This window comes from Rhineura floridana, chromosome 3 (assembly GCF_030035675.1).
Source record: "Rhineura floridana isolate rRhiFlo1 chromosome 3, rRhiFlo1.hap2, whole genome shotgun sequence".
NCBI classification, from domain to species: domain Eukaryota; kingdom Metazoa; phylum Chordata; class Lepidosauria; order Squamata; family Rhineuridae; genus Rhineura; species Rhineura floridana.
The window spans coordinates 32,304,813-32,323,317 of record NC_084482.1 but is presented as its reverse complement, the minus strand read 5'-3'; the positions used below and the strand labels follow the sequence as shown (position 1 = coordinate 32,323,317).

The 18,505-nt window shown below is 42.8% G+C and overlaps 1 protein-coding gene across 1 annotated transcript in view; it reads right to left on the bottom strand.

The window, feature by feature from the left end:
* LARP4 (La ribonucleoprotein 4) overlaps positions 1–18,505 on the bottom strand; it is a 64,837-nt gene that overhangs the window by 29,676 nt on the left and 16,656 nt on the right. The window contains 7 exon segments of the mRNA XM_061615248.1: positions 6,735–6,838; positions 7,754–7,963; positions 10,026–10,079; positions 11,546–11,656; positions 12,478–12,581; positions 13,812–13,948; positions 16,417–16,492. Coding sequence (XP_061471232.1) covers positions 6,735–6,838; positions 7,754–7,963; positions 10,026–10,079; positions 11,546–11,656; positions 12,478–12,581; positions 13,812–13,948; positions 16,417–16,492 — 796 coding nt within the window.

Below are 18,505 nucleotides of genomic sequence, written 5' to 3'. Positions count from 1 at the left end.
AGATTTTCTAGATTCATGCCTGCAGCACTCCTTTTAAATGATTAAATGTATAATTTGGATATTCTCCTAAACCTTGATGTACCACCGGATTTTACAAGTGGGGGAAGTGACATGGGGTGCCTTTCACCATCTTTGAATGGTGAGCCATCTGTGTTCATCTCTCTTTGACAACAACCTATCCTCACTTGTCCTATGTTTGAATAACCTTGTGTATTGATGCCTGCAAATTCTCACTCTATGGGATGGCCTTTGAGGCCTGTTCAAAAGCTGTAGTTAGTACAGTTTGCTGTGGCTTGCATCATGATAGTGACAGGCCACAGGGAACATACCTATCTTCCTCTAGTCCAATTGCACCGACTGCTTCTGGAACCAGTTCAAAGTGCTGATGATTAATTTTAAAGCCCTTAATGGCCTTGAGCCTATGAGCCTGTGGGAACTCCTCTTTTATGTAAGTTTTTTACATTTAGCTTCTTTTAATTTGATAATTCAGTGATATTTAATTTAATTCACCTACTGAGATTTAATTTGTTCTCCTAATGACAAAATGAATAAAATTCCTTGTAAGGAGGAGCCAGACTCATGCAGCATTTCACTTGATCCAGGTTTGCAGACAATTGTAGTTAGATGTTTGAATTTTTTTACCTTGTAAAGTGTGATTCAGATGTCATAGTTTGTTTTAGCATTGTGCAAAGAACCAGGAAGATTTTAAAACTTGTCTTTTAATACTGTCAGAAAATACAGCTTTGAGATTAATAATCTATCTCCACCCTAGTTAGTTTTGTCCACTCTAGAAGCACCTTTCACAGAAAATTGGCTTTAGAAACTATGCTCATAGCTCTTAATCACCTATGATGGTATGTTTCTGAAATATATGTTGAGTTTTGGAAAGAACTGCATCTTAAGGAAATAACAGAAGATTCCCAGTCCTTTTTCCCAGTCCTTGTGAGATGAAACCCATCACTTTTCAGCAATCCATCTTCCAGGAAGCATAGCCTATGGTCCCAGAATCCAGATCTCTCACATCGGCACCACCTTCGTAGCCATTCATTCACACGGAGTATTTTTCTTTCCCTTTCTACTCCTCTTCTAAGTACTAGAAGGATGGATGAAAAAACTATCTGGGCCCCAAAGTCCTTGAATTTCCTTCCCAGAGCTTCAAAGTCTGATGTGATTTCTTCATAGCTCCGTTTGGCAGTATCATTTGTTCCTACATGGATGAGGAGAAAGGGATACCTGTCACAAGGCTTGATGAGTGATGGCTCCCGTTCAGTCACATTTCTAATCCGTCCTCCTGGTAGACAGCATACCTGGCGAGTCCATGGACCTTCTCGGCATACTTGGGTTTCAATCCCTCGCAGTAGGGAGTCTCCCACTACTAGTACTCTTCTCTTCTTGTTGTGGGGCTATTGGTTAATGCCACTAGAAATCTTCTAGAAAAACTTTTAATCAGTTTTTGAAAGATTTTGTCTCCAGGCCCATCTGGGTTTTCTGTATTAACAAATAGTGTACCCTGAGTGAAGCATATATATAATGCTGAAGAAACTGGAGGAAAGCCGTGCCTCCCAATGAAATACATAGAGGAAAATGCAAAAAAAAAAAAAAATTTAAATAGGTTTACTCAGTATTAGCTGGCAACATTATAAGGTGGGTTTGAGTAGAGTAGAACACATAACACCAATTCTGGCATGACTGCACTGGCTACCAATTGGTTCCTGGGCCCAATTCACAATGCTGGTTTTGACCTATAAAGTTCAGAACCCCAATACCTCAAGGACCGCCTATTTCCACATGAACTAACCCAGACCCTGCCTTCTTCATTTGAGGCCTGTCATGAAATTGTAGAATGGTTCAGAATGGTTTAATGTAACATGGCTCTGATGCAGAGAATTGTGGGGATTTCATGTTGTGTAAAGATGGTCCTCTGAGGGAGTGGAAAACTCCAAGTTTTGTTTCTCAGCTGCAGCTAATTAGGAGGCCTAAGAAGAGACACCTGTTTATCTGCTATCTGATGAGAGCCTGGTACCAAGGTCAAGCTGGCCTGAGAACAGTTGAGATCAGGAGGATGGGGCCTGTTAGGCGTGAAGACTGAAGAAGCTTCAGGAAGCATTACCTCATTTGAAAGCCCCCTGATTAGCTAAAATAGTATGGACTGTTGCTGGGGACTTTTTGTGAAGTACAGTAGGGCCCCGCTTCTCGGCACCCCGCTTTTCAGCGTTCCGTTAATACTGCATCAGTGCGGCAATCAGCTGGAGGGGGGCTGCAGCTCCGCGCACTCCAGCTGATTGCGCTGGAGGAGGGAAACATCGCCTGTAGTGTGCTACAGCTGATCTTCTCCTCTTCTGGCGCAATCAGACTCCCTCGCTTGAGCTGATCGCACCAGAGGGGAAGATCAGCTGTAGCGTGCTACAGCTGATCTTCTCCTCCTTGGGGGCGGTCAGACTTGTGCACTCCAGCTGATCGCGCCAGAGGAGGGGAAGATCAGCTGTAGCTCGCTACAGCCGATCTTCTCCTCTTCTGATGCGATCAGACTCCCGCTCAAGCTGATCGTGCCTGAGGAGGGGAAGATCTGATCTTCTCCTCCTCTGGTGTGATCAGCGGGTTAGGTTCCAGACCCCCGCGCTACAGCTGATCCGCTTTCTGGCGGTTCTCGCTTTCCGGCGGGTGTATGGAACCTAACCTGCCATATGAGTGGGCCCCTACTGTATAGGGGGTGAAACCTATAGCCTTCGTTCCCCAGGGTTCCATCTAGAGGGGTGGTTACCTGAGCGGGGTTCCACTGCCTTCACTACCCAACTTATGCCTCTCTAGGGAGAGGTGAGACTTTCAACAAATGCCTCTTCAAAGTAAGTAGAATAGGCTAGTTAGTTTTGTTATTTTGGTTTGTGTCTGAACTCACTTGTATGTTCTACCTAAACCCCTGTTTGGGTATGGTTTAAAGAATTGTTCTGCTGCTATTAATTGTGCACTTATATTTTATTCAATAAAGCTACTTCTTTGGAGGAGGGGAAATGTGGCTCTGAACCTGGTACCTTGGCCACTGATCACCTTGTTTGGGGGTTGCTTGGGGCTTCACGACGAGAAGTGCCTGTTTGGCTCTTGTCCTTGGAAATCTCTGGCAGAACTATTTCTGAGCTCTGGGTTTCCCCTTACTCAGAGTGGTTATTCAGATTAAGGGGTGGTGGCAGCCTACGTTCTACCTTGCAAGGTTGTGGTTGGGTTGCACAACTTAGGCAAGGGGGATTAATTGGTCAGGATCAATTGCCGTGTTGAGAATTGGGTCCTGGAAATGCAGCTGGTGCCTGCGTGTTGGTGCTAGCGCATGACAACCCTTCTCTGTGTGCCCCCTCCAAGGGACACGTAGAGGACAGCAACACAAGAACTGGCCTTTTCAGTGGTGGCTCCCCATTTATTGAATGCTTTCCCCAGGGAGGTGTGCCCGGTACTATCAATATCTGTTTTGTGCCCTTGGCAAAAACACTTGTTTTCCTACACATTTGTTTTTGTAAGTCGCTTTCAGTTTCACTTTTCTGAAAGTAATAATAATAATAGGCTAAACTGTTCTGTCTGGGAAGGGGTACAACCTTCATTGTAGTCTCCCACTATGCTAGATTTCACAATACTCTTTAAGTACTACTAAAATAAATCTAACCCTTAATGGAAAACTCTTAGCGGCCGAAGCCACAAGCTATTCAATTTCAAATGGCAAAATGAGTTTGCTACAATATTTTAATACAACTCCTTCAATTCTAATATAAATTTAGAAAACAGTTACCAATTTTAATTTTTTTACACAGGAAAAATCTTAGTCTATTCCCATTTCAAGTAAGTTATCAACTCTCTCATATAGCTGCAAGACAAACTGCCAAAACGGTACGTACAGAGACTTTTGTACCTTATCTTTTGAAAACGAGTCCTTATGGGAAAGTGAATTACACTGGCTATTTACCAATTGAAGAAAAATGTGAAGATAAAGATATGGTACAATTCAACTGAAGTTTGAAGTTTTGTGAGTGATCCAGCCCTCAGATCTCATAATCTTAGCTGTCATTGAGAAGGGCACACATTCTTAGCCTAAGCAGTAAGATCAAGAAAAAGAGAGGCCTCAGAAAGAAATCAGCTGGAAAGAAATGTGTGAGAATACAAAGAGATGCTCAGACTTCATGTTGATGTCTGGCTCATTTTCTCTTGTGCGCAATGTTTATCATCACAGGGCTGATACTCAGAATTTACACCGCATTTTCTATGATACCAAAAAATAACCTAGACGCACCCATTTGATCTGTCACGAAGTATTACTCAAAGGCACATGTCCAAAAGTTCTCAAAGTTTAGAAATATTTTGTTCTACAAAAAAAAGTTAAAGCAGGCCAAGATCTTTGGTTTTCCTAAAATGTTTTGCCTTTGAAATCTGACAGTGTACAACCAATCAAATTTTGTGCATAATTATCTGAAACAGTTTATGGGACATTCTTAAGTTATGTGTACCCAAGAAAATTGTAAAAAAAGGAAGTCTCAGCATTTTCTACATATACGATAGCTTTTTAAAGTTAGTACAAGCAATTCCATAAGTTTTCCGCATGCCACTAGCATTTAAAACTATACCAACAGGTCTCAGCCAGCCCTTATTAGAGGCTTTGGTAGACCAAGTGCCTACACCACAAGTTAAGTCAGTTAAAATTTAAAAAGTCTCACAGGTCCCTCTGTTGCTAAAACTAGTGTTTCATAGTCCAACTTCTGTCAGTGTCACTATCTGGTGGCCATGAACTTTGGCCTCACCAAATGTGTACAGAGGCAGTTGCCCAATGAAATCTAATGAAAAGCAATGATTGGGCTAACCTAGCACCCTATAGTTTTTAGCAATTAAGACTTACTCCCATTTACTAGATATTTTCTTCTCTTATATGAATGAGCATATCTACACTTAAATCTTTACAGCTGTATCAGGACAGTCTAAGTTGGTAAATGAATTACAGAGATGGAGGCAATACGTCTGCTAACAGAAGTAGCTTGAAATGCACTAGTCATTTCATTCTATTGCTGTACTATACCATCACATTACTTTATCTCCATTACATAACCAACTTCAGGGAGTACTGCTTTAAGTGTGGCATTTATAAACATGAAACATTTCAAGTGGTCATCTGAGCTAATCCAGCTGAAACATTTCAACGAAGTGAGCGTAGTGGGGGAATGGAGAACCTTAAGCCCAGGGGCCAAATACAGGCTTTCAAGGCCTCTGTATCTGGTCCTTGGAACTCTCCCCAAGCCACACCCTATCACTGGGCCTCCGTCACCCACCCACAAGTATTGGTCCTGGCCGCCACTGGCATGTGGCCCTCGAGAGGCTGCTCAGAAGGGAATGTGGTGGCTATTGGGCTGAAAAAAGTTCCCCATCCCCTGCTCCAACACTTTATTTGGAGCATCTCATTAAATTACTCTGGAATTTCCAAATGCCAGCAATTCCATTTACTACTGAAACTATATAACATTATATCAGAGGGGGGAGAACTGGCAGCCCATCTAATCTATATCGTCCCTTTCTTGGAAAGGAACAAAGAGGCACTCTAATGTTCCCTGAGCACTCAGTCATCACTAGCACTCAGGGATCATCACAGCAAACCAAAGCACTTCTTTCCATTTCTGGAGTGCTCTGATCGGCTCTTAATATAGTGTAATCAAAAAGTATAACATAAAATACAAACATATATAATGATTAATTGTGTAATGGGGTTGAATATTCTGTAAACTGCTTAGAAACCTATTTTGGCATTAAGTGGTATATAAATTCATTAATTCAAATAGTAATGTTAACAACGGCAGTAGGTTGTTCAGCACTGCTGCCAATCAGCTCTCAAAGCTGGATTTGGGTTCCTTGTACATCCAAACAAGGAAAGGAGGGCAGTTAGACCCCTTCTCCCACTGCCCAGTCCCCACAGTCTGTTGCCCAACATGTGTTCTCCAAGCCAAATCACAGTACATTGATACAGGGCATGATTTGCCTACGGGTACTCTCTTCTTCCAGCAAACTCAATAGCGGGTTGCACCTTAAGCATGCCACATAAAATCCAAATGACCCCCTCCATGAAAGAGGGGACTCATCTCAACTGCCCCCCGTGCTGCCCTCTTTTGTGGGTCTCTTGAGCCTTAGTTGGTAGGAAGGGGGTACCTGTGTTTGTGGTACAAGGTATGTGTGTATGTTGTGGCCCACATGGTGTGTGAGTAGCACATGGATGCCTTGTAATAGAGCAATGCAGCCGACAGGCCAAAACAACAGGTCACCCTGACCTAGGCGCTTTTATCCAACACTGACACAACAGTGGTATATAGTGATCACAGATGCCTCCAGGGCTGGGGTGAAGACTTGCTTGTAGTTGAAGAGCACTGATAATGTCCCATGGCCATGATGCCACAAGAGTAACATCAAACCTTATTGCTGCTGCCCTCACATAGAAAATCTAAGATCATGAACTGAGAATTCAGAGAATTAACTGCACCCAAGACATCAAGTGGTCAACTATAGCAAATAGAACTTTATGAAGCTGTTTCCTGAGACCCTAGGAATTGTGGAACGAAATTCTTGCTAGGAATTCAGAATTCCCCAATCTTGAATCTATGTCTGAATAGTTAAACTGACAGAACAGAAAAGGCTGCTTTGATCAAACAAGTAACTAACAAGATAGACGCAGTCACAGGTTTCTAACTACAGTCCCAAAAATGTGTTGTTAGTTTTCTTACCGGTTTCTATGGAATGGGCGAGCTATACTTAATGCAGCAGCATTTGTCTTGTACGATCCTGGCGAACTGAAGCCATTCACAAATCCACCATTGGGAAATGGAGCCTGCAGCAGACACAAAGTGTATCAGGAGGTAGTATAGAGGACCCATCTCACTGAAAACAAATGTTCTTTAACTTGAATACCGAGGACTGTAACAGCAACACATCTGTACACTGAAAACCAAGGAAGTATGCTTCCCTACCTCTATTTCCACCAATTGCATAGATTTTTCCTCTTATCTGAATACTCAGCTGTGGCAAGGAAACTCTATACTGCTTAGGGCAGCCTTTCCCAACCAGTGTGCCTCCAGATGTTGTTGGACCACAATTCCCATCTTTCCTGACCATTGGCAATGCTGGCTGAGGCTGATGGGAGTTGTGGTCCAGCAGCATCTGGAGGCACACTGGTTGGGAAAGGCTGGCTTGGGGTTGTTCTCCTCACAGTATTTAACGGCTAGAAAGTCAGGGCGCAGGGAGAACACAAGGCAGGACAATAGAGACAAGACTGATTAGCTCAAGTGAAAGAAAGGTAGAACAGAATCAGTGTGGGGTTTCTCTACTGACAGCAAGAATTCCCATAGAGTTTCAAAGACAGCACTGACAGAGTACTTCTGTCTAGCAGGGCTCCTTCAAACATTTCTCCAAACCCCTATATCCCAGCTGCTGTAGGTGTGAACCTCTGTGGTGATAATGTATATCTCATTGGTATAGAATTAAAAGGACTGTGCATAAATGCCTAGAACTATGTATCCTACTTCTACAGCCAAGGTAGAATATTCATCGTTATTATATCCATTAAATGTAGTTCACTGCTGGAAGAGGCTCAAATTTAATATCATTATTCCACTGCATACTCTCAAGATTTTTCAAGCAGCCCTTTAAAACCACATAGTAATATTTTATGACATATACATTTCTTCAGCCTTCGAACCAAAATAAACCCAAGTAATACACATTTGAGAAACAAGTTCAAACTCACCAGTGGTGTTTCAAAATAAGGTGCAGGGTTTGGAGACCATGTCTGAGGCACAATACTGTAGATGGAGTACTGCTGAGGACTATATACAGGCTGCATAAACAGTGGTGAGGCAAACTGTGCTTGGGTCTGAACAGGCTGAACATATACACTGGAATCCACAACCCGGTAACCATTCTTGGCAAAAAATGTATTGATGGCTTTTATCCTGGCCTGTAAAAGAAAGATGAAATCATTCTACATTTACCTTATATGGTGACCTGACCATAAAAAGTCTGTATTAGGATAAAAGAAAAGGAGAAGTGACAATTATTTGTACAGTAGGGCCCCGCTTATACAGTAGGTTAGGGACCAGACCCCCGCCGTAAAGCAAAAATCGCCGTAAAGTGGAACATGGATAAGCTGTAGTGCGGGGAGCTCCCCCCACAACAGCTGATCGATGTTCCGCTTTTCTCCGCCGCCTCCCTCGCTTGCCTGTTTGCCGCCTGATTGATGAAGCGCTCGCTAGCCCTCTGCTGCCTCCCTCGCTTGTCCCCCCCACCAATCACCCTCCCTCTTGCCCGTTCATTCGCTCGCTTTTCTCCACCGCCTCCCTCGCTTGTCCCCCCCACCCCCACCCCACTTGCACCCCACTGTAATCTTAACCTTTGAACATTTGGAAAATTGCCAGAACAGAGACGCTGAATGCACAAACGCTGAATCAGACTGCACCGACAATACTGTATGCAAAATGGTACCCGACGCTCAGAGCTTGGAAACGTTCCTTGCTTCAACTACAACTCCCATCAGCCCAACTGTGGGAAGAATGTTTTCAAGCTCTGATGACGCGCTCAGAGCATCAGGCGGCATCAATTGCGTCTTTGCAGTATGATGGAAAATTACCGCAAAAACGAAACAAGCGCCGCAAATACGAGACAGGGTCACAATTCAAAACCGCCGCATAAACGAATCGCCGTAAAGCAAATCACCGTAAAGCAAGGCTCTACTGTATTACATCCTTTGTCTACCTGGTTAGCCTATGGTACTAGTTTTGCCTTTGTACAAACTGCTAAGATTTATAGCGAATGAAGAATGCAATTTAAACAGTACCCACAATCAAAAGCTTACAATTTGGTTTACTTCTGGAATGAAGTCCTATACTCATGAACTACATCTATAAAGTCATTCTTAGAGACTGATAGATACAAGGACACTGAAATATCATTTTTGTGTTACAGGCAAAACAAATGCCCAGTCCAGGCCTATTCTCCAAGGTGTGTTACAATAGTGTCTCAAACACTGTCCTTCCATATAATTGTAACCAACACTAGGTACTTCACTAACCAATTTAATAGAACTATTTTAATTAGTAACCTGAGGGGAAGTATTAAATTCCTGTGTTATTCAGAGCAAATGTGGTCCAAGACAGATGATTCCCTTTCATTTATGAATCTTTCATCTATGAAGCACCTTGAAGCAATCGAATGAACATGTCAACAACGAAAACAATTTCAAATATAAAAACAATTTCAAACCAAATACAGATTTAGACATTTGGTTGAACATAACGTCATTTGGACATCTGAAACATGCTACAGGCTCCCCCTTGCTCTTCCCTATTCTTATGCAAGCTCCTCCCACCTCCTCAGTTTGCTTTGACCATTGTTTAATGCTGCTTGGCCTGGCACTATGACTCAGCTGCCTCAAAGCCATATCTGCAATGCAATCATCATTAGTCTTACCTACAGTAAGCTCCAAAGCTGTTAACCATGCTTTAAACCAGGGGTGAGGAACCTCCGGTCAAGTCATGCTCATCTGCCCTACACCTGACATCGTATGAGGCAGGTAAATTCATAGCTGGGCCAAAAAGGGGCTTGCAGGCATGGCCAATCAGCATCACCTAAAAAGCCATTGGGTGCTCTGAAGCCCCAACTAGCAGCTGATAGGACTTCAAAGGGCAGCACAAGGCTGTCTGTAAGCACCAATCATCAGCTGATTGACAGTGCTTAAGAGGCCTACAAGCGAAAAATTAGCTGCACTAGGAAGTTCCCCATCAAGTTCTACCCACCTGCTGAAAGTTGGCCCATGGGGGAATAAGGGAGGAAGGGAAAAGAGAGATAAGAATCTGGCTGGTTCCTCACCCCTGCTTTAAAACATGGTTAAAATAAACCAGTTAGGAGATAAACATTACTACATGTACACCAAACTGGTATTAAAATCACAGCATTGAGCCCATCATTTAATACTAACATAAATGATGTTATAACAAGATCTGAAAATATTTGATATGACTTACCATTATTGGCTTGCCCTGAAAGGTTTTAACTTCTTCCCGTAAGTATTTGAATGCCTGTGCAGATATAAAAACATTTGCTGAGGGATTCATTTTGACAAAACGGCACTTCAAAGACATTGGAAGGATTACATAACTATTTACCTAAATTCAAAAGCCACACTTAAAGAACAATCTGAACCCTTTTATCAATGTTACTTGCCACATAAAGTGTTAAATTAAAGCAGGGGTGGGGAACCTCAGGCCCGGGGGCCAAATGCAGCCCTCCAGGCCTCTGTATCTAGCCCTCAGAACTCTTCCCACACCTCATCCTTCTCTGGCTGAGTGTTTTGCCTGACTAGAATACATTCTTGATCTCTGATAATGCCTCTTGCTTGTCCAGATTGAAGAGAGAAGGATGTGCGAGTGTGTCTAGAAACTAGCCCACTGTAGAAAAGTTGCTCTGCTGACTTTTGCCTCTGGTCTCACCACCGCTGGCATGTGCCCCCCAACTGTTGCCAAGAAGGGAATGTGTCTCTCAGGCTGAAAAGGGTTCCCCACCCAAATCAAAGCATGCCTAAGTACCCACTGCTTTCTAATAGTTTCTCAAAGTCCATCACAGTAGCTATTTGTGGGTTTTTTAATGCTGCAGATGAGCCTTAGATGTGCAGCTCTTATTCTTGACCACTCTAGAGCGGAATACAGAGAAATAACAGGACCAACATTACCAAGCAGACATATATTTTAACATCACCATACAGCAACAGAGTTTAGCTTATGCAGACTACTTTTAGTTTGAACCAGGAGTTCATCAAATGAGTCTTAGCTTGCTCAACTCTTAAAATTCAAATTTTAGACATCTTTCATTTTTAAAGTTGCACACGTTACCAGCATGAATCCACACACACCTCTAACAACAGAAGTATGCAGAATGCTGGCTTTATCCTAAGCCTTTGTAGAATCATGTTCTTGTATGTTAGAGAACATTTAAATTTAGCTGTGTACCTTTTACGGAAGAACTAGAATCTTACCCAAGAGGAGCATATTAAACAGATACAATATTTAAATATCAGCTATTAGATCTGCCTTTGCCAATTATAGTTTTTACTATGAAGGGATTAGCTGTCACATTAAAAAAAACCCAAGAGCAAAAACTCCATCTCTTCACCTCCTCTAAGATAAACTGATCTCCCCCCCCCAAATACCACAGTGACCATGTATCATCAACAGCCCTGAGAGAGAAGGTCTGCTGAAGAGTAAGCCAGCAAAGGCACGGTCTACACACCCACACCTGGATCAGCTGGAATAAGCCCATCCTGCTATGCCATCCCAACCCCCATGTTCCAAGGAAGTAATGTTCACCAAATATGTGGGGTTTTCTTTTCCTGAGTTCAGTCTTTCAGAGTTGTGTCTCCATTTCTCAACGTCTGGCTCTATTTACACAATTGCTTTAAGAGGCATATTCAAAACTGCTGCTGGCTGCCCTGAGCCCTTGGGAGAGGACATATTAGCAATGTAAAATGCTGACCATATGATACTCTTACCTGCTGTGCATCAGTGTCTGACTGGAATGTAACGTACCAGTTGTTATTGTGAGCAAATTCACAACTTATCACTTTGGGGCAGCTTTCATTTTTAAACAGTGCCTGTACCTCCTGGAGCAAAGAATATTAAGACTATTTCAGTAAATCACAATTGTTATTTTTTTAAAAAAGGAATTCCATCCACACTAAAGGAATTTCCAGACTTCTGTGACATATTACCTATCAACAAAAGCAGTTTGCTACCTATGACATAAACTAAAGAGTGGATTAATATACTCAGTACTATATACTATATGCAAGTCTTTTAAACTCCAAATGAGGTAGACAACGCTTAAGCGGAATGTTAACAATGACCCCCTACTCTGCTTACATGAATATGGTATATATGGAACCACATTAAGAAACATTACTTCAGCTTCCAAACAAGATAACTAACAAACAGTAAAGCCACCATATGATGTCCTAGGTCACTCAGTCTCCCTGTAAAACAAAGTGTGTTCCAAGAACATATCCACAGCTCTAGAGAACAACTGATTTTTACAACTAAGAAACTTAACCTAACAAACAATTCTTTTTAAAATGCCATTGTTTAGGTGCATTTTGCATAGGTATGTGGCAACTGCTACTCATCTATGCTTAAAAAAAAAGCCACAATGATCACTATCAGATATTCCAAATCTCTGCAATGTTACATGATTATTTCCTTACTACCATGCAGATCACTGTAATTTTTCAATAGCAAAATGAAAGCTTTCCAAAAGCCTAGATTTATGTTACCTATCAATTCAAAAACTGCTGCATAGGAATGATATTTTGAAATAGCTTTAATCTTGAGAAGCAATTGTCTATTTTTTATCTTGGTGAGTTTCCCTGCAGAGTAAGATATTTTTTCAACTTGTTACATTAATGAAAAACTTTATTATGCTTCTTACCTCTACAGGTGTTGTTTCGGGAATCTCACGGAGAATAATAATGCATCGTTTGTGGTTTGGTCTAACTTTTTCTCCTCGCTCATCCACTTGGACTATAGGAGAAGCTAAATTTTAAAAGGTAAATGTATAAATCGTTTTTAAACTGCCAGAAACAGATACAACGCACAACACATATGTATTATTCATTTTTCTATTTAATTTCTGAAATGGTTAGGCCACTTGATTCTGATCAGCCCTCAATGCCCACAATTCTGTTCATTCTTCTGTTAAACTTTCCCCTTCTGATACAGCAGTTTCAATCGGTGGCAAGTGAAACCAAAGTTAGCATTACTCTAGACACAGCCACTGAAACAAATCTATGGGCAACATCCAAGGTTGCCCACCCACTTTTGCAATGCACTTGTGCAACAAGACTTCTGATTTCTCTTCTCCTCCCTCCACCCCCCACATGCCCCAAAAATCTGCTCAAGGTTCCCCCAGCCCTCCAGAGCAGATTTCTGGAGGTGTACAGGGGATAACAAAAAGGTTAGAGAAGCCCCATTGCACAATTGTACACCCACCCAAGGTATGCTGAATCTCAACCTATGGCACGGCTGGGATGAATAAACATTTCCCTTCAATATGACGCACCTTAAAATAAACAAGTTTTTGCACAGGAAGGCACTAAAACAGTCCCAAATCAGACAAGGAGACCAGTTTCAGTTTAGGAGAGAGAGAGGCCACTTTTTAAAAAAATTCTAGGCTGTCTTAGATACAGACATCAATCTAATTATTCAAAATAAATATTCTTCAGATATAGACATGCATCTATTTTCCACTAGTAAACAGGGCTGTGGAGTCGGAGTCGTGGAGTCGGAATTTTGGGTGGAGTCGGAGTTGGTAGAAATGTACCGACTCCGACTTCAAAATAAAAACTTTCATAGGAATTTAGGGACGTTTTCTTGTTCAGAAATTGTAATCAAATAAATATATTTTATGTTCTATCAATCTAGCCTGATGATTCATGCAGAGCTTGGAAAAGTTACTTTTTTGAACTACAACTCCCATGAGCCCAATCCAGTGGCCATGCTGGCTGGGGCTGATGGGAGTTGTAGTTTAAAAAAAGTAATTTTTCCAAGCTCTGGATTCACATGGTGGTGATGAAATGCCTTGTGCTACCATTTTACTACAGTAATTTTGTTATTACTAGTTAATATACATTTGCCATTTATGAAGGAGTCGGAGTTGGACAGTAGAAAAATAGAGGAGTCAGAGTCGAAGGTTTGGCGTACCGACTCCACAGCCCTGCTGGTAAATGCAACTAACAATAGAGCTATGAAAAGAATTTGACGTACATCTCAGTACTTCTACAATTAGATCCATATTAGTTGTCAGTTTCTTAATTCCTTCCATGTTGGCGATTGTCCATATTGGAATGAATTGATCACTGTCCATTTGTGACATCAAGTAAAGATCCTTGGACAGATTCTCACTAAAAGTAAATAAATAAGCATCTTAGGCATCTTTTTAAATTATATAATGCTCTGTTCTCAAAATGAATCACAGAAATAGTTAGCTGAGATACATCAAAACAGGAAGAAAAATTAACTGCTCTTGTAGAGATGCATGCATATGGTCCTACACAAGAACACTCTTAACAGTGATATACCAAAAACAGTGGGCTGTATTCAACTAAATCCTACTCAGAATAGACCAACTAAAAGTAATGAATCTAAATTAGCCATGTCCATTAACTTCAATGGTTCTACTCTGTGCATGACCAGAATTGAATACCACTCTCTAGGTGAAATTATGCGCATCACAAAAGCAGCAATACAACAAACTTTTACCAATATGCCCTACATATTAATACAAAGAACCACCTGCCTTGCTGTTCTATTATTATTAATTACATTTGTATCCCGCCCTTCCTCCCAGAAGGAGCCCAGAGCGGCAAACAAAACACTAAAAACACTCTAAAGCATCTTAAAAACAGACTTTATATTAAAACAAAATATTTTTAAAAACATATTTTTTTATAAAACAGCTTTAAAAACATCTTAAAAAGCAATTCCAACACAGACGCAGACTGGAATAAGGTCTTTACTTGAAAGGCTTGTCAAAGGAGGAAAGTCTTCAGTAGGCACCTAAAAGATAACAGATGGTGCCTATCTAATATTTAAGGGAAAGGAATTTCAAAGGGTAGGTGCCACTACACTGAAGGTCCGTTTGCTATGTTGTGTGTAATGGACCTCCTGATAAGATGGTATCTGCAGGAGGCCCCTCACCTGCAGACTGCAGTGATCGACTATATAAGGGGTAAGACGATCTTTCAGGTATCCTGGTTCCAAGCTGTCTAGGGCTTTGTACACCAAAACTAGAACCTTGAACTTGGCCTTGTAGCTAATGGGCAGCCAGTGCAATTCTTTCAGCAGTGGGGTGACATGTTAGCAATACCCTGCCCCAGTGAAGAGTCATGCTGCCGCATTTTGCACTAGCTGCAGCTTTCAGATCAACCTCAAGGGCAGCCTCACATACAGCGCATTACTGGAGGTTACCACTGCATGGACAACAGTGGTCAGATTATCCCAGTTCAGAAATGGCCGCAGTTGTCTTACCAGCCACAGCTGGTAAAAGGCACTCCTAGCCAGAGTTCATCTGGGCCTCTAGCAATAAAGATGGATCCAGGAGCACCCCCAGACTACGAATCTGGTCTTTCAGAGGAAGTATGATCCCATCCAAAGCAGGCCACTGACCAATTATCCGAACTCGGGAACCACCAACCTACAGTGCCTCCGTCTTGCTAGGGTTCAGACTGTTTACTGTCCCTCATCCAACCCACCACCAAGTCTAGGCACTGGTACACGGCTTGCACGGCCTCTCCTGATTCATACGTTACAGAGGAATAGAGCTGGATATCATCAGCATACTGCTGACACCTCACCCGAAATCTCTTGATGACCGCTCCCAAGGGCTTCATATAGATGTTAAACAGCACTGGGGACAAGGTGGTACCCTGCAGCATCCCACAGCACAACTGCCAGGGGGCCGAAAGATAATCACCCAATGCTGTTCTCTGAAAATGACCCTAGAGGTAAGATCAGAACCACTGTAAAACAGTGCCTCCAATACCCATCTCACTAAGTCAGCTCAGAAGGACACCATGGTCGATCATATCAAAACCCGTTATTCTATCCCACGTACTTAACCAAGTCCTTTGGGCAGTTCAAAATATCAATGAAAGATAGAAAGTTATCCCATTAGCACAAGGAGTTCTGCCTGCTCAATTAGACTTCCTGTCCCCCTCCCTCCAATTACCCCCTCAATCTGTTCTATGGTTTCCCCCCCAACCCTCTAGAACAGATCCAGGGGGCAGGAGAAGGAGAACAGTGGAAGAGAGGAAGTCCTGTTGCCCAGGTAAAAGTTATTGTGCTAACAGGACGACTTCGCTGAGTACAACGCTAAATCAACAAAGCTAGACCAGCACAAAAACCATTAGCAACATAAAATCACTATAAAACTAAAACCCAAAGAAGAGAGTGAAATAGTAAAAAAAAAACCTGTAATACACTCAAACATTAAAAAGTCTTGCATATTTTGCAATTGTTTTTAGGGAAACACTTTAAGAATATTGAATGAGCCAGGAGGCGCAGTGACAATCTATTTCTGTCACAATCATTGTGCTGACTATTAACAAGAAGAATTAGTGGGAAACACTTGCAGTTAATTTTTTTCAATTGACCCATCCCCAAGAACCCTTAAAGCAATGGTAACCTTGAGGTATTGTTGGACTTCATAATCCCTGACCAATGGCATTGCTGGCTGGGGTCAGTGGGAGCTGTACACTAACAAACACCGGAAGTGCACCACCACAATGGCTACCCCTGCATTAAACCACACCAAGAGCTTATATCTAATGCAAGCTATGGTTATTAATAGTGTAAGAATAAAGAGTAATACCGTGAGAAACAAAACTCTAGTTGTTTCTTCAAACATTCTTTCAGGTCTTCCGTAGAAATGACAGGGCTGCCTTCACCTGAAAAAGGTATTCAAGAGTATATTACCACAATTTCTTCTCTGAAAACCAAATGTATGGAGGAGGGAGGCAGAAGTGCAGATTTAAGGACCATCATCCTTCACGAGTGATATAATATACAAGTTTTGTTGTAAGGCATTGGCTATATATTTTGTTCCCCATTTCAGAAGCTGATGCTTGTATTTACTTTTTACTATTTTGTATGTTATCTTCCCCACCTCCAGTGGGGCCAGCCACACATTAATCACCTGATATCACGATGAGGACAAGTGACTTGTCTTTGCCCACGGTTTGAAAACAAGCCCACAAACCACTGATCAGCTGATTGTTGGGTCTTGCAGAATTAAGCAGAGTGGGGGCTGCGCCAAATATGGATTCCTAGATTGTTTTGTAAATGGCACAATCAGCTTAAAACGCCTCCTACTTACACATGATTTAGAATCTAGCATCAAATTAAACAGGTTCTTTTCATTTCAAGTTAACATAGACATTTGCGGAGCACTTCCAGGATAAGATTGCTTGCATCCGTCGGGGCTTAAGACTCTGATGTTATGACAGATGACTCCATTGAAGTGTCCAGAGCGCGGTCTTGTCCTTCATTGTTGGATGAGTTTCAGTTGGTGCAGCTCGAGGAAGTGGACAAGGTGCTTGGAATGGTGCGGGCGACCACGTCTGCCCTTGATCCTTGCCCATCTTGGCTGGTGAAGGCCAGCAGGGCTGTAACCACCGGCTGGGCCAAAGAGGTGATAAACGCCTCCTTGAGAGAGGGAGTGGTCCCTGGTAGTCTCAAGGAGGCAGTAGTGAGACCTCTTCTAAAGAAACCTTCTTTGGACCCAGATATTTTGAACAACTATAGACCGGTGGCGAATGTCCCTTTTTTGGGCAAGGTCCTGGAGCGGGTGGTCGCCGGCCAGCTCCAGGTGCTCTTGGATGAAACCGATTATCTGGATCCGTTTCAATCCGGTTTTAGGCCTGGTTTTGGCACTGAAACAGCCTTGGTCGCCCTGTATGATGACCTTTGTCGGGAGAGGGACAGGGGGAGTTGTGACCCTGTTGATTCTCCTTGATCTCTCAGCGGCGTTTGATACCATCGACCATGGTATCCTTCTGGGGAGGCTCGCGGAGTTGGGAGTTGGGGGCACTGCTTGGCAGTGGCTCTGCTCCTACTTAGCGGATCGTCGCCAGAAGGTAGTGCTTGGGGAACATTGCTCGACACCCTGGACTCTCCATTGTGGAGTCCCTCAGGGGTCGGTCTTGTCCCCCATGCTCTTTAACATCTACATGCAGCCTCTGGGTGCGGTCATCAGGAGTTTTGGAGTGCGTTGCCATCAGTACGCTGATGACACGCAACTCTACTTCTCCTTTTCACCTTCTTCAGGTGAGGCTGTTGATGTGCTGAACCGTTGCCTAACCGCGATAATGGACTGGATGAGAGCTAATAAACTGAAACTTAATCCAGACAAGACTGAGACACTGTTGGTGAGCTCTTTACCTGCCCAGATGGTGGATGTTCATCCTGTTCTAGATGGGGTTACACTCCCCTTGAAGGAACAGGTTCGTAGCTTGGGGGTCCTTTTTGACCCTTCCTTGTCGCTTGAGGCTCAAGTGGCCTCGGTGGCACGGAATGCGTTTTACCATCTTCGCTTAGTAGCCCAACTACGCCCCTATCTGGACAGTGACGATCTCGCCTCAGTTGTTCACGCTCTGGTAACCACTAGACTGGACTACTGTAATGCGCTCTACGTAGGGCTGCCCTTGAAGACCGTTCGGAAACTTCAGCTAGTGCAAAATGCGGCAGCCAGGTTGTTAACCAGGACCCGCTGGTCTGTGCATATAACACCTGTCCTGGCCCGCCTGCACTGGCTGCCTATTTGTTTCCGAGCCAGATTCAAGGTGCTGGTTTTGACCTATAAAGCCTTACACGGTGTGGGACCACAATACCTTGTGGAACGCCTCTCCCGGTATGAACCTACCCGTTCACTTCGTTCAATATCCAAGGCCCTCCTCCGGGTA